At 41.7% G+C, this 23,738-nt stretch overlaps 1 protein-coding gene and 2 non-coding genes across 3 annotated transcripts; all 3 read right to left on the reverse strand.

The window, feature by feature from the left end:
* Nucleotides 1–3,191: 3,191 nt before the first annotated feature.
* On the reverse strand, nt 3,192–22,626 carry Hspa9 (heat shock protein family A (Hsp70) member 9). The gene is made up of 17 exons (XM_038330415.2): nt 22,435–22,626; nt 20,432–20,490; nt 20,150–20,237; nt 18,843–19,024; nt 14,983–15,107; nt 14,096–14,169; nt 13,902–14,008; nt 12,419–12,581; nt 12,012–12,104; nt 9,583–9,792; nt 8,122–8,349; nt 7,073–7,177; nt 6,240–6,357; nt 5,114–5,208; nt 4,626–4,718; nt 4,278–4,418; nt 3,192–3,953 (listed from the first exon to the last, which is right to left on the reverse strand). The coding sequence occupies exons 1-17, from the start codon at nt 22,513–22,515 to the stop codon at nt 3,876–3,878; spliced, it is 2,040 nt and encodes a 679-aa protein (XP_038186343.1). The 5' UTR covers nt 22,516–22,626; the 3' UTR covers nt 3,192–3,875.
* Nucleotides 7,483–7,551, reverse strand: LOC119815941. Its single transcript, XR_005285614.1, has one exon. It is a non-coding gene; the product is annotated as a small nucleolar RNA SNORD63 (small nucleolar RNA).
* Nucleotides 9,297–9,369, reverse strand: LOC119815940. Its single transcript, XR_005285613.1, has one exon. It is a non-coding gene; the product is annotated as a small nucleolar RNA SNORD63 (small nucleolar RNA).
* Nucleotides 22,627–23,738: the final 1,112 nt, after the last annotated feature.

Genomic DNA, 23,738 nt, shown 5'->3' on the forward strand with positions numbered 1-23,738 from the left:
TATGGAAAAGAACAAAACCTCTGGCCACCGAGGTTGAATGTGAACACTTCATCATCAAGTATGTTAGTAAAATGAATGCCTATTCTTCCACTGAGAAATATCCCAGTTCCAAGCAAAATTTATTATGGGACTCTGGTTGGAGCAGGAAAAAAACCAAAAAGTCCAAAAACATTTAACCCTAGCAAGTGTTGCAGATACTGGATATAAAGCAGGTGGTGGAGTGTTTCCTAGCATCCTCAAAGACAGGGTAATAGGCCTCAGCCTCCTAAGTGCTGGGATTTCAGCTGTGAGCAAGATACTTGACAGTTTTAATATGAATTATAACTTAAAATGTTATTTTAGTGCTGATTTTCCTGGCCTTGATAATTGTGGGAATCGTGTAAAGTGGATGCTGAAATACTTAGGGTTCAGCGTCAGGTGTGGACTGCAAGGTAACAAGACGTTAATCGAGTCTGTATGAAAAGTGTTCCACTGCTATTATGTGCCCTGTTCCACGACAGTTTAAGAGACTTGGAGATTTTTTTTTTTTCTTTTTTTTTTTTGGTTTTTCGAGACAGGGTTTCTCTGCAGCTTTAGAGCCTGTCCTGGAGCTAGCTCTTGTTGTAGACCAGGCTGGTCTCAAACTCACAGAGATCCGCCTGCCTCTGCCTCCCAAGTGCTGGGATTAAAGGCGTGCGCCACCACCGCCCGGTGAGACTTGGAGATTTTAAAGTTGTAAATAAAACAGAGGAAACTACAGGTTCCTCATCTGCCTAGGAAGTAATTGAGTGTTGTGGTCTGAGGTCCTAAAGGGGGATGAGGGTTTTGTCCTCCTAAGTAGACTAATGCTAATATAAAATTGCTTGATGCTGCAAACTCAGTCCTTTGCCTACTCTACCAGTCTCAGGATGATGCTGCAGGAAATGTGATAGATTTCTCAGACCTCAATTGTTGGGCTCTCCTAGCACCAGGCAAACCCGTACAGCAGCACCAAACAGACCCACAGGATTGCTGCTTATTCTGGCTATTCAAATTGTGTTGCTCAGGAAACATCACTCATGCTTGTGGTTTTAATTCCTCTTTATATTCCTTTCCTAATTAAGAACTTTTCCCTTAACCAAGGAGGCGGCACTCAAGCCTTTAATCCCAGCTTCAGTTCGGAGGCAGGCAGGCAGGCCTGAGTTCGAGGCTAGCCTGGTCTACAGAGTGAGTTCCAGGACAGCTAGGGCTACAGAGAAAACCACGTCTCAGGTATAAACAAAGCTTTGATATTCTGAGCAGGGTAGTTAGTGTGCATTAGTACTTGGGATGCTGAAGCAGGAAGACCAATGAAGGTGCAGCTCTGTTGGTAAACTGCTTACTAGTGTACACGAGACTGGCTCCATCCCCAGCACCCCACAGACCACCAGGTATGGGGGTGAGTGAGCACTTGTGAGACAGATGGAAGATCAGAAATTCAAGGTCACCCTTCACTGTACAGCTGTCCCCCAAACAAAATACACACCAACAAAAATCTGTTGTCTTGGGCTGTCAATAGAACTTGCTCAAGACAAGTTTTGAGTTTGATCCTTAGCAACAAAACACCTTTATGTGCTGACAGATGCACTTCCAATGGCTTGAAGCCCTAGATTCAATCACCAGTGACAACAAAATCATGCAGGTGTGGGGATACACGCTTATAAACTTAGCTGTCAGGATTGTGTCCAGTTTTAGGCCAGCTTAATTTGCCAGACTACATAGCAAGACTGTCAAAACCTTGACTTTTCTGGGTTAAAGTTGCATCCACTCCACTGTAGGTTTAATCTCTAGTGTGTCTTGCCTGTATGGAAGTGTGCTACATGCATTCCTAAGGTTTCTGATCTGGAATTGAAGTTACAGATGGTCCTGAGCTTCTGTGTGGCTGATGGGAATCAAAACCTAGGTACTCTGGGAAAGTAGCCAGTGAACAAAATGGCAGCCTCATAAAGCAACAACCACCAAGACAAACCGTCACAGTTTAAAACAAAGCGCAACCTAGGGGCTGGTTAACAGCACCTGTTCTTGCCAGAGGACCTAGAGTCTGTTCCCAACATTCACATGGTGGCTCCTAACTATGACAACACATTCAGGTAGCAGACACTGAGAGAAACAATAAATGGGACCTCCTGCAACTGAGAAGCTTCTGTAAAGTGAAGGACACAGTCAACAAGACAAAATGGTAGCCAAAGAATGGAAAAAAGATCTTCACTAACCGTAAGTGAGTGAACTGAAGGACATGCCAGAGAGAGTGAGACATTTGTACCCTAAACCTTTAAAAAGCATTTTTTGCCAGAGAACTCTCAACAGAGGAATCTAAAAAAAATGGATGAAAGACACGTGAGGAATGCTCAGCATCTATGGCCATCAGAGAAATGCAAATCAAAACAACTCAGAATCCATCTTACACCTATAAGAATGGCCAAGATAAAAAAAAAAAAGTGATTACAAATTATGCTGGAGAGGATGTGGGGTAAAGGGAACATTCCTCCATTGTTGGTGGGAGTGCAAACTGGTACAGCCCCTTTGGGTATCAGTATGACGATTTCTCAGAAAATCAGGAAACAACCTACCTCAAAGAGCTACCAATACCATTTTTGGGTATATACCTAAAGGATGCTCAATCGTACCACAAGGAAGTGTGTTCAGCTTATGTTCATAGCATTGTTTGTCATAGCCAAAACCTGGAAAAACAACTTCAACCCAAGAATGGATAAGGAAAATTTTGTGCATAAAAGTGACTTTTAGACATAAAGCAAAGTAAAACCACCCTACAATTCACAATCCCACAGAACCTAGACAACACAGAGGAACCTAAGAGAGATATACACAGATCTAATTGACATAGTAAGTAAAAAAAGACAAGATCTGAGTAAATTGGGAGCATGGGGACCATGGGAGAGGGTAGAACATGAGGGGAGAGGAAGGAAGGAGCGGAGAAAAATATATAGCTCAATAAAAACAAAAACTAGCTCTGCTTTTCAATTTTGTTGAATCTGGAAACAGCACTTTTTTTTCTTTAGATTTGTTTCTGCCAGCCAGAACTTTGAGAATGTCACTATGTAGCCCTGCCTGGCTTCCCGAGTGTGCTTCTACATCTGGCATATATGCCAGTATTTTTATTATTCCTCCTGTATCTTCAATGTGTCCAGTGTTAGAAAGTCATTTTCATTTCTTCCTGAAACTCACAAAAAAGATCAAGATTTCTTAGAATTTTATTTTTTTAAAAAAAACCTCCAAAATGGATGAAAAGAACAATCATCAAGGATCTAAGTGCCAGACACAGGCCATCCAAGAAGGTAGCTTGGAAAGTATGACTTAGGACCACAAAAGACTTCATCATTCATTGTCCTGGATCTATTTAAGCCATGGCTAACAGCTGGCTTACACTGACTTAGCTTCTGTACCAACAAACCATGCATAGCACAGGTAGCTTAGTCTTGCAAGGCCTGAAGGATGACCTCATATACAAATAGACCATTCTTTATAGCAGTCCTCTTGGCTAACAAAGATTTACATACAATCCAAGGTCCATGACAAGACTACTGCATGTGAAATGGGTTTCACACTTTGAAAACATGGCCCCTTCAGCACAAACCAGATATATCTTAATAATGATTGGTATACAGCCCCACCCCACCCCTGTAGACGTGGCTGAAACTAACTGGCTAGCGACAGAATGGTATGAACTGCTACTTCTGAATTACCACCCATTAAAATGAGTTAGCTAATTTTCACTACATATATTTATTAAGGAAATTATATGGGTTACTGCAAAAACACAGTAAAAAGACTGAAGTTTGACCCTTTTCTGCTCAGGACGTCCCTTTACTCCCAAGCTTCATGTTGTCCTTCTGGCCTCTCTCAAAGCCTTGCCACTGTTACTGTTTCTCCTCCTTCTGGTCTTCCTTCTGTTCCCCAGTACCAGAACTTCCAGAACCTTCCCGTTCAGATGCCATCTGTTGAGAAAATATTTCACATTAGGTCTAACCTCATCCTTCATACATAACTCACATTGTATTCATCATTCCGTCCACCCGCCCTTGTAAACCATCGCTATTTCCTATGCCTTTCCCTGTAACATTCTGTTCCCTCCGGCCCTTGTACCTTTTTTTTTTTTTTTTTTTTGGTTTTTCGAGACAGAGTTTCTCTGTGGCTTTGGAGCCTGTCCTGGAACTAGCTCTTGTAGACCAGGCTGGCCTCGAACTCACAGAGATCCGCCTGCCTCTGCCTCCTGAGTGCTGGGATTAAAGGCGTGCGCCACCACCGCCCGGCCCTTGTACCTTTTTATACGCCATCTCAAAGAGCTTCAGTGACGCCTGCTGCAGTGAAGATGCTGCCTGTCTGATGTTTTCTCCCGTTTCACTGTCCTTCCGTGCAAGCAGTTCTCTCATTTTGGAAATCTCTTCCTTTAGCTTGTTGCACTGTAAAAGACAAAAAACAAACAAAAGAAACCCTTTTTCTAGAATGTTCTTTTCTTACATGTAGTGCACTATTCAAATTCTCATTTTTGCCTTCCCAACTTTGCCCTTTTATTCATGTTTTCAAAAACCCAAATCACTATCAAACCCAAATAAAGACAACCTTCAAGAATCAGTGAATATTCTCTTCGATTGTTTCTAATAACTTACCTCATCAGCAGGTAACTGGTCCTTGAATTCTTCCATCTTGGTTTCTGTGTCATGAATAATTCCTTCAGCCATATTAACTGCTTCAACGCGTTCCTTAAAAAAATTTTAAGTTTAACATAACTAACTTTCCAATCAACACAAGTTTCATTAAGTTCTATATCACGTGATACAGTAAATTACTTAACACTCCGTTAACAGTAGAGCTAGAATGACTGTACTCAGACGTACTTGGGATGACCCTGAGAAAGAGTTGAGTTGGCTTTTGTGGCGTGGGAATTTTGATAGCGGGAGACTAAGAACATTCCAAATCCAGTTTGTGCCCTTAGTCCCAGGTACTAGTGGAGGCTGAGAAATGGGAGGGTTGTGGAAATCATCCTGACTACAGGATGTAATCTCAAATTAATGAAAGGGAACAATAAAGATGAGAAACTTAAGAGCAGTGACCTGCCCAGTCTGTCAGCTTTAACACGTTCAGCAGAAGTAATCACCTTCTTTCTCCGGTCTTGCTCAGCATACTTCTCTGCATTTTTAACCATATTTTCAATGTCATCTTTGCTTAATCCACCAGAAGACTGGATCACAACTGGAGTTAAAAAAAAATTCTCTTTAGTTCTCTTCTTTCACTGTATTAACAAATAACATTACACTACATGGTGCACACCTTTAATCCCAACACTCAAGAAAGCAGGCAACTCTTGAGCTTAAAGCCAGCCACGGCTACAAAATAAGACTCAACCTCCACAATAAACAAATAAATGCTGCCTCTATTTATAGTAACTAATCTGAATAATTCAAATTATGATTTTAGTTATTGTCTTATAAGTGAGTTGTATAAAAACACCAAGTGACCTGCCTCCCTAGTGAAACTTCAGCAATCCACAAGGTCAGGCTTGCCTGTTTGCCCCCTCCTAATGTTAACTTATGAAAATTCAGATATTTGTCCGGGCAGTAGTGGTACACACCTTTAATCCTAGCACTTATTGGGCAGAAGCAGATGAACCTTGAGTTTGGAGCCAGCCTGGCCTACAGAGCTAGTTCCAGGACAGCTAAGGCTACACACAGAGAAAGCAAACCTTGTCTCAAAAACCTAACAAAAAATTTAGAGATCTATGTCAGCATTTGGAAGGAAGAAGCATACAGATCTCATTGTTTGAGGTTTGCATGGTCTGAGCAGCAAGTTCTGGATCAATCAGGGATACAAAGTCAGACCCTGTCTCAAAACAAACAAAAAGGCAGAAATTCACTCAGTAAGACTGGCAGCAATCCTTTCCAGGGCTTCAGACATGCATGAGGTACAAGAAATACATGCAAAGCCAGGGAGTGGTGGGGCACACTTTAAATCCTAATGACTGTCTCAGAAAACCAAAAGAGAAAAAAACAAAAACCATGCAAGTGAAACACCCTTATCTCTGATACCTGGAAAAGGGGGCAGTGTGGTAGCAACCACCCCAGGGGAGAAGAGGCACAGAAACAGAGTGTGTAGTTCCTAATAACGGCCACCTTACTTTTCCTTTGATCGTCACCAAACCCAAGGCATCACATATGCTGGAAGGCACTCTACTGCTGGACAAAGTTCTCAGCATCATACTTCTTTCATACGGTCTAAATACTTACTCTGTTGTTCACGTCCTGTTCCTTTATCTTTGGCAGAAACGTGAACAATACCATTGGCATCAATGTCAAATGTAACTTCAATCTGAGGGACTCCACGAGGGGCTGGGGGAATTCCAACCTAAAGTAAATAGCCAGAGTCAGCTCCTCTCAGATGTGCTCCCATTTCCAAACAGGCCATCCAACCCCTTGCTTACAAAAACAAACAGTATCTTCACTAAAGTACAGAAACTTGAGATTTTAGGCAAAGGTAGTAGTTTTAGTGCTTCAAGAACAAATACATAACCGTAATAGCTGTGTGGGCCTGGAGTTTTCAGTAAATCAGGACTTCACTGTCGCAATGCTGACCCAAAACGGTGGCCATCAAGTGGTTTTAAAACAATCGATCATGTCTCAACTGATTTCTGAGTTAGCACTGCTTCTAAATCTGAACATGTCCCTGGCTTTTAAATAAAGATCTGAAAACAAAGCACTTTCTGGTAAAAACTGAATTTATGAGTTTCATAATTCACCTATGAAAACTATTTTTCAAAAGTAACACAGTATGGGCTGGGCTGATGGTTCAGTGGTTAAGAGCCCTTGCGGTTCTTCCCGAGGACCCAGGTTCAATTCCCAGCATTCACATTGGAGAAAACTGTAGTAAATCCATCCAGGGAACCCAATACCCTCTTCTGGCCTTAGTATATAGAGATACACCCATACAATAATAAAACCTCAATAAAGTATTAATAAAGTAAAAGTATGCTTGTTTGCAAGCAGTTTGGAGAGGTCAAACTACTGTCACCTTTGTAAGCTATAGGACCAAAACGCATGATATTCAGATTTGAAATACCTACCAAAGTGAACTGTCCTAGAAGTTTGTTGTCCCCAGCCATCTCTCGCTCTCCCTGACACACTTTAATCTCTACTTGAGTTTGTCCATCAGCAGCGGTAGAAAATACCTAGTAAGAAGGAAACTTCTTTACTTGGTAATCTGATTAAACTACACCCATTATACAGAAAAAGGCTAATGAGATTCACATTCTAATACTCGATTATTCCTAACATACAATACTCTCAGAACAAAGGTTTATCTCTGCAAAGACAGGATTAGTATTAAATGGCGTACAACAGCTACTGTTTCAGCTAGACAAGTAAGCTGAACAAGATGAAGCTTTAAGCCTGGAAGTTTAAGGCATCAAAACAAGGATATAAAATAACAGTTTGTCAGTCCAAGGACGTAAGACCAGAGATAGACGATGTACCATGTGCTCAGTCCTGAGATGTCATCACATACATTTTTCAGAATGATGTGTTGACAAATACATCACTGCACAAATACCAAAGAGAGAGAGATCCTAGAATAATTTAAGACTGATTTGAGTCTGGAAATACAACCATTTGAGACAGTGTCACACTATATGGTCCACAGTTCTCACATTCTCAATTTTCATGCCTCAACTTCCCAAGTTTTGGGACGATCCAACCAGGCACAAGAAGTGTGACTTTATCTAAGACTCTGCCAAGCCATGCCATATACCACTGCTTGGTAATACACAACCCAGGCCCCATGATTCATGCTGAAATCAAGCCTAGTCCCATGTTGCTAACCAGACTTTTTATTTTATTTCCAACTACAAAGAATTCAGTGGCAAATGACAACAGCCCTTTTAGGAGACTGTATTATCCTTCCCTTAATCACTTTTCCAGAAACTGCAACAAAACACACACACACACACACACACACACAGAGAGAGAGAGAGAGAGAGAGAAACCAAAAACACGGTAATCTCACCATCCAGTCAGCTGGTGTGGACTTAGAAACATTAAGTTTTAAAAAGTTCATGAAGTGGCTGCAGTTATGTACTCATAGAATTTAAAACCTGTTAAGAAGGATAACTCTTACCTGGCTCTTTTTGGTTGGAATTGTGGTGTTCCTATTAATAAGTTTAGTAAAGACACCTCCCAGAGTCTCAATACCCAGAGAGAGGGGAGTGACATCCAGGAGCAGCACATCGGTGACATCACCAGCCAGCACACCTCCCTGAATGGCAGCTCCGATGGCTACAGCCTCATCAGGATTCACAGCTTTACTTGGGGCTCTGCCAAAAATATCTTGCACAGTCTGCTGAACCTATGTGCGGAGGACAAAGAACCTGTTAGCCAATACCCAGGGCCACTGCTGAATTGAGACAGAGCATGAAGATGCCATCCAGATTGCAAGTTAGATGAACTCAGCTCCAACAATGCCGACTTGTTGTGTGAAAACTCACTTTATCCCCTTAATTTAGAAGCATTTGCTTCAATTATCTGTCTTCCAGATGACATTCATCACTGGAAACAGAAGGCATAAGACAAAGGACTATAAAATACAGCCTACAATTCTACATAATTAATCAAAGGCCAATTTGAAGGAAGCAGTAATACCAATTCTGTGGGATAGTTTTTGACCCTATGTGTTAAGAGCTAAGAAAAGTACACAGCCTCTTGAGATAATTTGTTAATATCAACTTGTCCTCTGTAACCAGAGTTCTGGGTCCAACTTTACTCTAGAACCATTTTCCAATATCCTAGCATTGCAACAAAGAAACAAAATCTCCCACAAACAACACAACCCACCTACATTTACACAATGGAGTACTACACAGAAAAAAAAAATAACGACATCTTGAATTTTGCAGGCAAAAGGATGGAGCTAGAAAACATTTTGAAAGACAGTTATCACATGTACTCACTCTTAAGTGGTTTTTAAACATAAAGAAAGCCAGCCTACAAATCACAATCCCAGAGAACCAAGATAACAATGAGGACCCTAAGAGAGACATACATGGATCTAATCTACGTGGGAAGTAGAAAAAGACAAGATCTCCTGAGTAAACTGGGAGAATGGGGACCATGGGAGAGAAAGAGGTGGGGAGAGGCAAGGAGTGAAGAGAAAAACAGAGCTCAATAAAAATCAGTAAAATTACAAACAAAACAAAAAACAGAAACCACCACCAAAAGCAGTAATTCCACCATTAATATGGACCCAAGGTAATTCTATCCAGCCTCCAAGGAACAACTGCACCTTCAACAATAGTCTGTGCTCAGTTATTACTTATCTACACATCTGTTTTCAGAATGATGTGTTGATTAATAAAATGCATCATTGCACAAATCTTTGTTGAAGTAATGCAAGTAGTCCCAACCACTATGCGGGGAAGAAATACCCAAAAAACATCTCCTAGGGAATGACCACGATCAAAGCTTGAAAACATTATCTTTATGAGAATGGGTTTAATATTCTCCCTGATACCCTTTCTTGCATCTTTTAATTAAATTGCATCATGTATTGATTTCCCCCCACATAAGAAATATGAGTCCATACCTTGGGCATCCTCGTCATGCCACCAACCAAAATCACTTCTCCTATGTCACTCTTGCTGACTTCTGCGTCTTGCATCGCTTTCTGGCATGGAGTAACAGTCCTCTTGATTAGATCTGCGACGATGCCCTCAAACTGAGCTCGAGTTACCTTCATATTCAAATGTTTGGGTCCAGAAGCATCCATTGTAAGATATGGCAAGTTGATATCAGTCTACACAGAAAATATTTCACTACAAGTTAATCTTTATGATTCCAACTAAGGTTAAGACTATACCCTAGATAGGACCTAGGAAGAATATCAGCCTTACTAAATTCCTACGATGTAGTGGAAATACACTAAAATCTCTTTTGATAAGGTTTATAAATATTAACAACGAAGACTGGGGCACACAAGGTGAAGAAACTATCATGTGACAGATTAATAGTACCAAAAAATATCTTTAAGAAACATGCTGTGTGTGTGGTTATCTTTCACATCGAGTTAAAATATCCCATGTCTGAGTTCAATAGTTAAACAGTGCTTGCTATTTTGGCAGAGAACTTGAGTTAAATTCCTAGCACCTATGTTGGGTAGCTAACAACTGCCCATAGTTGCAGTTTTGGGAAATCTGATACTCTTCTCTTCTAGCTTCCATTGATATCTGCACTAACCTTCTCCCATCCTCTCCACATAAAAATAATCTCTAAAAAAGAAAAATCATGAAGGGCCGTTAGAGTGCACACCTTTAATCCCAGCTCTTAGGAGGCAGAGGCAGGTGGATCTGATAGTTTGAGTCCAGCCTGGTCTACAAAGCAAGTTCTAGGACAGCCAGGACTATCATAGAAAGAAACAGGGTGTGTTGTATATGGGGGGTGGGTGAGGAACGACAAAGTCAAACAAGAAACAAAAAGAACATATGTTCTCCATCAACCTCTTAACATATCCAGACTAAGTTCCAGGAATTAGTGTTACCTCTGCTCTTACTAGAAAAAAGCAGGAGCGATGCACACTGGATGTGCTGGCTCTGCCCAAGCCCTCAGGAACTCACACAATCGTCTTCAGCGATAGTGAGTTCAAGGCCAGTCTGAGTGGCAGACCACCACAGGGCTTAGTTAATATTCTAGGTAAAATCCATCTTTTCAGAGTACACTATTAAGTCTTCTGAGATGTTCTCAAGGATTTATTTTACAGATTTAAAATCGTAACTATACACTGACTTAGCTAAATACTTTGCTAAAGTGCTAAAGGCTAGAAAAAAACATGTCCGTCAGTAAGACACAGCCATGTAAATGTAAACAACCTTTTCCCCTCCCATTATCAAATTCTGAGACATATATATTTCTCTTTCTACTGACAAATCCAGGCTCTTAAACCACAACCTTAAACATGAATAAGTCACACCAGTTCTGTAGCAGGGAGAATGGCATCACTACCCATGAGCATTGTATGGACAACATGGTTAACTACTCAGAGCCCCTTACAACAGTGAAGGTTTGGGAACTAGGGCCGAACTCAAAACTAGATTATTGTATACAGCGTTCAGGTTTCAGCAACTTAGTTAGCAACAGCCACTTAACCAACAGCTACCATAACTTGTTGCTGTGAATGTCAGAATCTTAAGTAGTCACAGGATTAGACTGGTCTAGTTTCACCCTGGTGAGGCTGTAACCTAGATTTTACACTAGTCTACACTTGTTAAGACAGGGAAGCTTTACCTCTCAGAACTGAGGTCAACAAACAAGCACAGAACAGAGAGCTGGAGCAAATCTGTGCTCCTAGGGCAGATTTTTCCCACAGCTCACTTTTTAGAATGGTGATCCAACTTATTAGGCAGAAAACTAGCAATTCATATATAATCCACAAAATAGTACATTGAAGACACTAATTTTTTCAAGGCTAATCATTCACCATACTGCTTTTTAACTCTAGTCCAGGGGATCTGACACCCTGAGACAAAAATGCAGGTAAAAACACCAATACACATAAAATAATTTAAAAAATATCTCAGGACTGGAAAGATAGTTCAGTGGTTGAGAGCACTGGCAGGTCTTCTAGAGAACATGGGAGTTCTGGCCTCTGCAGGGACCAAGCACACACGCAGTACGTATATAGACGTGAAAAAAAGATCCACACACATAAAGATTTACCTAATTCACTAAAAAGAAAAGTGATCATTGTCATATCGTTCTTTTTTCTTTCGTTTTTGAGACTGTTTCTCTGTATCGCAGCCTTAACTGTCCTCTAACTAGCTCTTGTAGACCAGGGTAACCTTGAACTCAGAGTGCTGCGATTAAAGGCATATGCCAGCACTGCCCAGCTTGCTCAAGGTTTTTACCAAATAGAAAACTGTAAACAGGCTACACTGACATTAGGTAAATTAGAATATATGATTCAAATAAGGTTAGGCTAAAAATATCCACCAAAAGAACTTGGATTTCTTCATGTCTCACCTGAACAGATGAGGAGAGTTCACACTTAGCCTTCTCAGCAGCTTCCCGAACCCTCTGAAGTGCCATGTTGTCTTTCGTCAAATCAACCCCTGTCTACAAAATAGGATTCATAAGACAATTAACAGAGAAACTGCAGTGGCAATGTGGATTTTGTCTGCTTATGAAAGGATCATCCTTTATAAAGAAACATAAATTGTGAGGATTTGTGGGCTAGGGGACAAGTCTTTTGTTCCCAATCTAAGGTGCTATATATATGTAATTAAAATGGTTGAGTTTACCCATGAACCTGAATGTAATTAATTACTTTAGTGCAAAAAAATTATTGAGAAACTAAATGAACAATTTGAACAAAAATTCTGAACCTCCTACACAGAAGCCTACACATTAAATCCATAATGGTAACTAACCTCCCTCTTGAACTCCTTGACAATGTGTCGTAACAAAGCCTGGTCAAAGTCTTCACCGCCCAAGAAAGTATCCCCATTGGTGGATTTCACCTCAAACACTCCTTTCTGAATTTCCAGGATAGAAACATCAAAGGTTCCACCACCTAAATCATACACAGCAATGCTAGAAAGGAAAACAAAGAAACAAATTCTATTACAAAGGAATGAATTTAATAACCAAAGATTAACTTAGTTATCTTCCTGAAATACTAATTTTGAAATCTAGTAACCAACATGCCTTGGTAACATATAAGAGAGACTAGTAAAATTCATATCACACAAACCACGGTTCCCAATTTATCAACACCCATAATAACAAAAATAAAAATTGTTCAGGATACCAAGGAAACAGAAAAATTGTCTTAAAACAACGAAAAACAGACTATATATACAAATTTGGGGAGAAAAAAGGAAGTACACAGCAAAATCCTGTCTTGAAAAAGAAAAAAAAAAAAAAACAATTTACAACATGAGGACTGGCAAGATAGCTTTTTATCTGGTAAAGATCCTTGGCTCCAAGCCTGATGCAACCCCAGGAACCTATGTGGAAGGAGTATGAACTCCACATTACCCTTCTACATGCACACTGTTATGAACATGTCCCACCACACACAGTCAATGATAAGGAGGGTTTGGGTTAGAGCGAGTCAGCAGCTTTGAAAGCAGAGAGGACCAGTTTGATTTCCAGTACCTACACCAGGTAGCTCTAAGGGAATCTGACATCTCTGAAGGTGTTGTGTGTGTATATACCCATACACAAACACATTTACAATTGAAAATGAGTAATTTTTAATTAAAAAAAAAATGTAAGGGCCTCTGATGGTGAGGGCATTTGCTGTCAAGCCAGACAAACTGATGTAAGACCCATTTTTGAGAAAGACAAAAGCCAGCTCACACATTTTATCTTCTGACCCCCACATATATACCATAGCATAAACATACCTTCAACACAAGTACCAACACAAAATTAGAAAATGTAATTGTAGAAGGAAGCAGCGGGGCTGTGTCCCGCCACCCGGCCGCCGGCTAGCTTTACACCTGAAATAATTACACGGAAACTGTATTCTTTTAAACACTGCCTGGCCCATTATCTGTAGCCTCTTATTGGTTAATTCTCACATCTTCCTTTAACCCATATTTAGTAATCCGTGTAGCACCACGAGGTGTGGCTTACCAGGAGAGATCTTAACCTGAGTCCATCTCGGAGAGGAGAAGCATGGCGACTCACTATGGCGAATGCCTGAAGCGTCTCCCCCTCTTTCCCAGAATTCTGTTCTGTCTACTCTGCCTACCTAATTTTCTGTTCTCTTAAAGGGCCAAGGCAGTTTTCTTTATTAATTAACCAATGAAAGTAACATAGACAGATAACTCTCCTCCATCATGTAATAAAAAAATCATGTAAAAACATAACTCAGGTAAGAGTTTCTACGCTTTATAAACTTACACTTTATCTTCGGATTTGTCCAGACCATACGCCAGGGCAGCAGCTGTAGGTTCATTAATCACTCGAAGTACATTTAGCCCAGATATCTGGCCAGCATCCTTAGTGGCCTAAAGAAAGTAAAAATAAATGTATTTTTCCATCCTTTAACTCTGGAACCTTTCCCCCAGGCAAATAGGAGATATAATTAACCTTACCTGTCGCTGTGAGTCATTGAAATAAGCAGGGACTGTGATCACAGCATTTTTTGCTGTGTGACCCAAGTAATTTTCTGGAAAAGAATAAAATTCAATTGTGGCATTATGTCAGGAAAAAAAAAAGCATCAAAATTACTACCAAAGCCTAATATTCCTCCTCAAATCCTCTTGTGGAGCAATACAGAACACTCACCTCCTTTGCAGCTTAACCTGCAGACAGGCCACATAGAAAAACACTGACCACTGTATTGTACCCCAGTAATCTAGCACCAGGGAGGCAGCAGGAGGAAGATGAGTTTAAGGCTGTCCTGGGTAACACTGCTCATGCCTTTAATCTTGGCACCCAAAGCTGAGATAGGAAGATCACCCTAAGTTTGACACCAGCCTTGGCTACAAAATCAGTCTGAAGATAACGTAAACTCCAGTATGAAATTTATTCTCAGAAACAAATCACCTTGACCACTGTTAGTTCTTCAGAGGCTGTAACAACATCAGAAGCTCAAGGCAGCCAAATCGCCCCCATTACAAAGTTATTTGGAGATGCAGGGAGTAATTTTGTGTAGCTCAGCAGCCAAGGTGGTACTGGCTTAGAAATTCCAAATTACCTTTAGCATTTCAGCCAAGACTTACCAACATCAATTGACCTTTAGATTCTAAGTTTAATGTGTAGCTTTCTGGATTTTAACAAATACTACACTGTCCCCTATTGAAAAAGCAATAGCAGGTATCATTAGGGAAATTAAACTCAACCTGCAGATGAAGAGTCCCACAGTTTTGCCGTTCCTACATTTCCTATGCAAAGAGCATAACCTACAGGGCATGAGTCTATAAACTCAGAGGAACCACCAATACTTCCAATTTCCCGAGAATGAACTAAATTTTCTCACCCGCAGTCTCTTTCATCTTCATCAACACAAATGCTCCAATCTGACTAGGAGAATAGAGTTTCCCATGAGCCTCAACCCAGGCATCACCATTAGAGGCACGGACAATCTTAAAGGGAACATTTTTGCTGAAAAATAAAAAGAATTGTCATCATATACCTATCCATTTCAAATTATAAAAATAAACAGATGGGCCAATAAACGATAATTTCTGGAGACAGGTTTATTAAAAATCTCTATAATCACTATCGTGTAAAAATGTGAGCCTGATGACTTTTGAAATCATTTCAAAAATTGTCTTAATAGTTCTCATTAAAAATGATACAAAGCAGCAATTCCACTAAAATCAGGAACAAGACAAGGTTTTCCACTCTCTCCATATCTATTCAAAATAGTTGAGATCCTAGCTAGAGCAATAAGACACCAAAAGGAGATCAAAGGGATACAAATTGGAAAAGAAGTCAAACTCTCACTGTTTGCTGATGATATAATAGTTACATAAGCAATCTCAAAAATTCTACCAAGGAACTTCTATAACTCATAAACCCTTTCAGTAATGTAGCAGGATACAAGATTAACTCAAAAAAAAAAAAAAATCAGTAGTCCTCCTATACACAGATGATAAAAGGGCTGGGGAAGAAATCAGAAAATCAACACCATTCACAACAGCCACAAATAACATAAAATATCTCGGAGTAACTCTAACCAAACAAGTGGAAGACTTGTATGACAAGAACTTTAAATCTTTGAAGAAACTGGAAAGTGAAAGATCTCCCATGCTCCTGGGTAGGAACAATTAACATAGTAAAAATGGCAATCTTACCAAAATCTACAGATTCAATGCATTGACATCAAAATCCCAGCAAAATTCTTCAAAGACCTCGAAAGAATGATATTCAACTTGATATGGAAAAGCAAAAAACCCAGGATAGCCAAAACAATCCTGGGCAATTAACTTCTGGAGGCATCACAATCCCTGACTTCAAACTCTACTACAGAGCTTCAGGACTGAAAACAGCCTGGTATTGGTATAAGAACTGACAGGAGGACCCAATGGAACCGAATTAAAGACCCGGTTATTAATTCACACACATTCAAACACCTGATTTTTGACAAAGAAACAAAAAATATCAAATGGAAAAAAGAAAGCATATTTAACAAGTGGTACCGGCATAATTGGGTATCAACACGTAGAAGAATGAAAACAGATCCATAACTATCACCATGCACAAAACTCAAGTCCAAATGTATCAAAGACATCAACATAAAGCCAGCCACACTGAACCTTAGAGAAGAGAAAGTGGGAAATACACTTGAACGCACTGGCACAGGGAACCACTTCCTAATCCCAGCAGCACAGATACTGAGAGAAACAATTAATAAATGACATCTCCTGAAACTGAAAAGTTTCTGTAAAGCAAAGGACATGGTCAACAAGGCAAAATGACAGCCCAGAGAATGGAAAAAGATCTTCACTAACCCCATGAGACAGAGGTATGATCTACAAAACATACAAAGAACTCAAGAAATTGGTCACCAAAGACCACATAATCCATTAAAAAAAAATGGAATACAGCCGGGCGATGGTGGCGCACGCCTTTAATCCCAGCACTTGGGAGGCAGAGGCAGGCGGATCTCTGTGAGTTCAAGACCAGCCTGGTCTACAGAGCTAGTTCCAGGACAGGCTCCAAAGCCACAGAGAAACCCTGTCTCGAAAAACCAAAAAAAAAAAAAAAAAAAAAAAAAAAAAAATGGAATACAGACCTAAACAGAGAACTCCCAACAGAGGAATCTAAAATGGCTGAAAGACACTCAAGGAAATGCTCATCATCCTTAGTCATCAGAGAAATGCAAATCAAAACAGCTCTGAGATTCCATCTTACACCTGTAAGAATGGCCAAGATCAAAAACACTGATGACAACTTATGCTGGAGAGGTTGTGGGGAAAAGGGAACACTTCTGCATTGCTGGTGGAAATGCAAGCTGGGTACAATCCCTTTGGATGTCAGTATGGTGATTTCTCAGAAAATTTGGAAACAACCTTCCTCAAGACCCAGTAATACCACTTTCGGGTATATATCCAAAGGATGTTCAATCATGCCACAAGGACATGTGCTCAACTATGTTCACAGCAGCTTTGTTTGTCATAGCCAGAACCTGGAAACAACCTAAATGCCCCCAACCAAAGAATGGATAAGGAAAATGTGGTACATTTACACAATGGAGTACTACACAGCAGAAAAAAATGGCAGCTTGAATTTTGCAGGAAAATGGATGGAGCTAGAAAACATTATTTTGAGTGAGGTAACCCAGACACAGACAGTGATCACATGTACTCACTCATATGTGGTTTTTAAACATAAAGCAAAGAAAGCCAGCCTACAAACCACAATCCCAGAGAATTTAGACAACAATGAGGACACTAAGAGAGACTTACAGAGATCTAATCTACATGGGAAGTAGAAAGTAGAAAAAGACAAGATCTCCTGAGTAAATTGGGAGCATGGGGACCTTGGGGGAAGGGTTGGAGATGGGAGGGGAGAGGCGGGTAGGAGAGCTGAGAAAAATGTAGAGCTCAATAAAAAAAAAAATCATTAAAAAATGATACAAAGGAGCTAGGTAGAGGTGGCTGATAGATCTCTGAGTTTGAGGTTGGTCAGGTCTACATAGTGAGTTCTAGTACAGCCAGAGCTACACAGTGAGATCCTGTCTCAAATAAACCAAAAGTAAAAACAATTAGGATAGCATTACTCAAAACAACAAAGTGAAATTAATTCAAATGCTCATTTGAAAGGTGGGAAAAAAATATGTTCATGTAATAGAATATTACTTAGTTACAGGCAATTTCTATTGAAGACTAGAGAGACAGACCAGTGGTGAAGAGCACTGGCTGCTCTTCTAGAGGAACCAGGTTCGATCCCAGCACCCACATGGCAGCTCAAAACTACCTGTAACTCCAGTTCAACTCTTGAGTTCAAGAGTCAGCCTGGTCTACAGAGCTAGTTCCAGGACAGTTAGGGCTGTTACACAGAAAAACACTGTGGGAAAACAAACAAACAAACAAAAAAACCCACACCCCCCCAAAAAAAAACCCCAAAAACCTGGTTGGGCAGGGATGGCACAGGCTTTTGACCTGAGCACTCAGAAGCCAGAGGCAGGCAGATCTCTGAGTTCGAGGGCAACCTGATCTACAGAGTGAGTTCTAAGACAGTCAAGCTACACAGAAACCTGTCTTGAAAGCACAACAGACAGACAGACAAACCAAAGAGCTGGATAAGGAGATGGCGTAACAAATAAGGGCTCATCCTGTCAAGGCTAATGCCCAGGATTTACACAGGAGAACAGAATCCAGCAAGTTGTACTCTGACCTCCCATTTTGTGAGGATGAATACACCCACAAACAAAAATGTTAATAAATAAAAGCTTAGCCAGGAACTGGTACATGACTTTAATCCCAGCACTCAGGAGGCAGGGACAGGCAAATCAGAATTCAAGGCTAGTTTGGTCTACAGTGTGATTTCCAGGACAGCCAGGGCTACACAAAGAAACCCTGTCTCAAACAAAAATAATAGGAAAGGGCTGTAAACACACACACGCATGTAATGTAAGAACATATAACAGCCTTACATGACTGATGAGGAACATCATTTAGGAATATCTCAAAAACCTTAATGCATCTTAACATATTACCCGTCATGTTAATGAATAAAAAAACCAAGTCTATGAAAGCACAAATGGGCTTTTAAAAACTGTTTACTCTTTTGGCGGAGATGTGAATTTCTTTTAGGAACAACGAAAAAGTGACTTGCTCATAGGACCTTGAGCAAAGCTTGCTTTGCTCAAAGGTTGCTTTTCCTACTCACGTGTCTTTCTGTACTTCAGGGTCATCATAGCGACGTCCAATCAGACGCTTAGTAGCATAGAAGGTGTTGTTTGGGTTGGTGACAGCCTGTCGCTTTGCTGGCATGCCAACAAGTCGTTCTCCATCTGCTGTAAAGGCAACAACAGAAGGCGTAGTTCTGGCACCTTCAGCATTCTCCAGAACCTAAAAATTACCAAAGATAATGATTAAGATCTAGTCATGACTGACATCTTTGCAGCCGTGATTTAAGATACAACCATAGCTCAAATCATAAAACAAATGCTAAAAGGATACCACTAAGTTGGGATGTTTACTGCTGGGAATGCTACACAGTATCATTTCAAATATATGGAGAAGTCTATGGCCATACCACCTTGAATATGAATAATATGCAAAATTCTTGTGGAAGCTAAAGCTTCAGAAAATGGGGGGGGGGGTGAGGATAAGAAGCATAAATTAAAAATAAGGAAGGGCTTCACTTCTCTTAGTATCCAGCAAGCCAGACTCCTGTAAATAGCCCGAGTTGTTTCAGATGAGGCCACGGGAAAAGAAAACATGAAGGGTCAAGAATGAACAGACAACTCTAGAATTACAGGTGCCCTTAAGATCTGTGCATTCTGAGGAGGCTCTATCAAACTTTACATGGCAGACACCTTGAACCCTGCTGAACTCCAAGCTGAGAAAGCCATTCCAAGTCCTCTAACGGCATTACCACCCACACCGCTAGAGAGAACACATTTAGATTCTATCCTGGAAAGTTGTATTCGTTCAATTATCAATATCCAAAAGTTAATTCCTGAGTGCAAATAAATAAATAAAATAAAAGCAGTTTTAAAATGCAAATTAGGCCAGAAGGTGGGGCACATGCCTTTAATCCTAGCACTCAGGAAGCAGAGGTAGATGGATTTCTGTGAGTTCTAGGCAACCCTGCTCTACAGAGTTTCAAGACAGGCTCCAAAGAAACAAAGAAACCCTTTCTCCAAAAACAAAAACCATAAAAAGCAAAAACAGAAACACACGTCTACAGTAATAGCTAATACCTGTAATGTTAGCACTGAATAATCTGCATTTGAGGATAGCCTAAGATACATACTGTCTCAATAGAAAAGCCAGCACCAAACCTGATTCAATGTCTCCCCCTCCCCTTTTTGATACAGGGCTTCTATTTATAGTGCAGGCTGAGCTCAAACTCTGAGATCCCACTGCCTAAAGGTGTGTAACACCATGCCCAGCTCGGATTCAGTATTTCTAGGCACCTAAGTTCAGGCAGGAATACCTAAGTAACCCCAGGCTTCCAAACTTGCTCACCTTTGCTTGTTTGCCCTCCATAACCGCCACACAGGAGTTGGTAGTACCCAGATCAATACCAACAACTGCACCCTTAATTGCCTCTGATCTGCAAGAAATTTAAAACACCATGGTTATCTTAACCGTCTCCAACATAGTAACTGTTTTTATGTTGTTGTTAAGTGGCATATTTCATAAACTACAAGTATAAAGTTACAGAGGGAAAATTATTTAAATGTATAGATCACAGCCCAGGTGTTCAATTAATGTGTCTTCTCCCAAGGAAACTAAAGTTATACTTACGCATAATCTCTTCTTGAAACAAATCTAAAAGCTTCATGACTAACGCCATTCCAGCCATCCTGAGGGGGAAAAATTGCATCATCCGTCAACTACACAAGTACACTTGGACTTTTTCCAATTATTACTCTGAGAAACACATACAACCTTTAGAATTAAGTAGTAGCCTGTATAAAAAACAGAAGAAAAGTATGTAAAATATATAAAATATCTAAGCCGGGCCGGGCGGTGGTGGCGCATGCCTTTAATCCCAGCACTCGGGAGGCAGAGGCAGGCGATCTCTGAGTTCGAGGCCAGCCTGGTCTACAAGAGCTAGTTCCAGGACAGACTCTCTAGAAACTATAGGGAAACCCTGTCTCAAAAAACAAACAAAATATATATACATGTCTACCACACATCTACAAGTCTTCCGGATTGTCAGGTAAAAATATAAACTGTCTTAGACTATAAAAAATTCTAATTGGGGCCAAGCGGTGGTGGTGCAGGCCTTTAATCCCAGCACTCAGGAGGCAGAGGTAGGTGGATCTCTGTGAGTTCGAGGCCAGCCTGGTCTACAAGAGCTAGTTCCAGGACAGGCTCCAAAGCTACAGAGAAACCCTGTCTTGAAAACCCAAAATCAAAAAAACCACTAATTATCTTAAATTACAAAAAAAAAAAAAAAAGAAAGATTGAAAAAAAAAAAAAAACAAAAAAATAAACAAGAAAAGTTGGTGGAGCAATTCTTTAATCCCAGCATTTGGGAGATGGAAGTCAGACGGACCAATGAGTTCCAGAACAGCCAGAGCTATACAGAGGAACAGCCTCAAAAGCAAACAAACAAAAAACAAAAAACCTAGCATTAAAAAAGAAAAAAGGATAATCTCAGCACTCGGGAGGCAGAGGCAGGCGGATCTCTGTGAGTTTGAGACCAGCCTGGTCTACAAGAGCTAGCTCCAGGACAGGCTTCCCTTTTTTCCTCAAGCTGCAGAGAAACCCTGTCTCGAAAAAAAAAAAAAAAAAAAAAAAAAAAAAAAAAAGGAATTACAGTGCAACAGAGAGTTCTCACTGCTTAGAAGCAACTCTAGTCTTTACCAATAAGAAGCCCATAAATTAGTGTCCCTCAAAGTCAATACAACCAGAAAGCTGACAGACATGCCACCCCCCAATTCCCCTGAGGTGGGGGAACAACTCGTGCTGCCTATGATCAGATTAAGGAGACATTATGCAAAAAATTCAAAAATTATTTCACAGTTGCCAGGCCTGGTAGCAACCACCTTTAACCCCAACACTTGAAAGCCAAAGGCAGGTCTGGTCTTGACAAGTTCCGGTACAACCAAGGCTAAATAGTGAGACCCTGTCTCAAACTCACAGCCGTGCACACCTGAACCCCATCATACGTGCACTCCAAAAGATAACAGAGCCACTTCCAATGGTCTTGTCAACAACTCCTTTGGGGAGCTACAGTCTCAAAGACGTACTTTCTCTTATTTCAGACCAAGGTCCACAATCTTTTTCCTGTTCTATTACAATCCACAAGTAAATCGAAGACATTAAAAAAGGTTGGAGCCAGGTATGGTGGGTGGTGCACACCTTCAATCTCAGCACTGGCGAGGCAAGGACGGGCGGGTCTCTGTGAGGTCTACATGGTCAGTTCCCTGCTTCCAGAAGAAAAAAAAAACAGACTTGGAACAGTCCATGGGCTCTTAAGGAAACAGAGCCTAGCTCATAGTTCTGCCTTACGATAGACCACATCCGCTGTCTGGGACCAAGCACATCCAACGCGCCCCATGTCAGGTGGGGAGGACCGCTACCTCGTGAATTAGTGGGTGCGACTCCAGAACGCCACGGATTGTGACTCAGCAAAGCTCGAGGCTAAAGTCCTGACCAAGGCCAGCAGACCTGACCACCGAAGGTCCGTTACCTTTCTCCGCTCCGGATTTCTCCTAGAGTCTGACCCTGAAGGGCAAGTCCTACCCCACTCAAGTCAGGGCCTGGAGCCCCTTCCAGAAGGCATGGCATTTCCTCACCTGGTGACGGGCGGCCGCCAGACTCCGGGAGGCTGCGGCGCCCACGAGACGCACGGCCGCGGCTCTGCTGGCACTTATCATGGCTGCTGGACTGAGGGGACGCGAGAGCAGAGAGCAAACACCCCACAGGTCCGGAGCTGCGCGGCACAGCGGCGGCCACACTTCTAAAAACCTCCAACCACGTGGGGTGGGGGGCGGGAATTGACGGCCGCAGCACGAAGGCCCGCTCTTCCGCTGAGGCGCCGAGCGCTTTGCCTGACCAGAGGCTGCTCGGCTGCTGCTCCCAAAATCGCAGCCCGCGGCAAGCACGCCCGGCAGCAAGATTGTTGAAAAGTCCTGACCTCTGAACACGGCCTCCGCAGCTGCGGGAGCAGAGAGAAGGGATACGAGGAAGAGGAACAGACAGGCAGTGCTTCAGACAGCCCCGGCCCTTCGCGGCTGGAAAGACTCAAGGACACACGGGGTAAATTACAGTCTCCTTGCGTCAGTTGCGCCGGAGGAGGAGCCTCCTGCGCCTGCGTCCTTGGCACCCGACTGAGGCTCTAGCGCGCAGGTGCGAAGGGTGTGGCGGACCCGGGTTTGGGACATAACTGTGGCCTTTATTGGGTGCTGCAGAGTACGCGAGTTTGCCCAGGAGTACCCAGAGCGCGAGGTCGCACTGACGGCCTCGAAGTTTCTCCTCAGGCCTCTTCTTGGAGCGGGCGCCATCTTGCCTTGGGGCACTGCTGAGTGTACCCGTGTTCTTTCACGGTCAGCGCTTGTGCACAGCTTGAAGTATGCACACCTGGATAGGGCATCCTTAAATTTGTGCCGCACACTGCGGCGGCACGGTTGGGTTTCCAACTTCTAGGGCAGCATTTGATTCACACAGCTTTGGATCATTTAATGCTATCTTGGTAACAACGCTGAAAAAAAAACCACGTGAGCTGCTTCTCCTCCCGGACCGATTCCTTGGCGGTGGTGCCTGTGTACCTTTTTAAACCTGCGCTGGTTGTCAGGTGTCCAGGTGTCACTACCTTGTGATTTTAGACGTGGTCGACAGTGGAGGGGGTGGGGGAAGGACAGGTTCTCTCGCTCTCTCTCCCTGTCCTGGCTGTCCCGGAACTCGTTATATAGACCAGCTAGCTGACCTTGTATATGCAGAGATGCCTAGTCTTTACCTCCTGCGTGCTGGAATTAAAGGCTTGTGCCCCCTCCCATCCCAAACTGTTACTAGCCCAAACTATGTAATGATTTGTATCCTTAGTTGTCCTCAAGATCAAGGCTATATATACTGCCTGATTTTCCCAAATGCCTGGATTACA

The sequence above is a fragment of the Arvicola amphibius genome, chromosome 5, assembly GCF_903992535.2.
Source record: "Arvicola amphibius chromosome 5, mArvAmp1.2, whole genome shotgun sequence".
Classification (NCBI taxonomy): Eukaryota; Metazoa; Chordata; class Mammalia; order Rodentia; family Cricetidae; genus Arvicola; species Arvicola amphibius.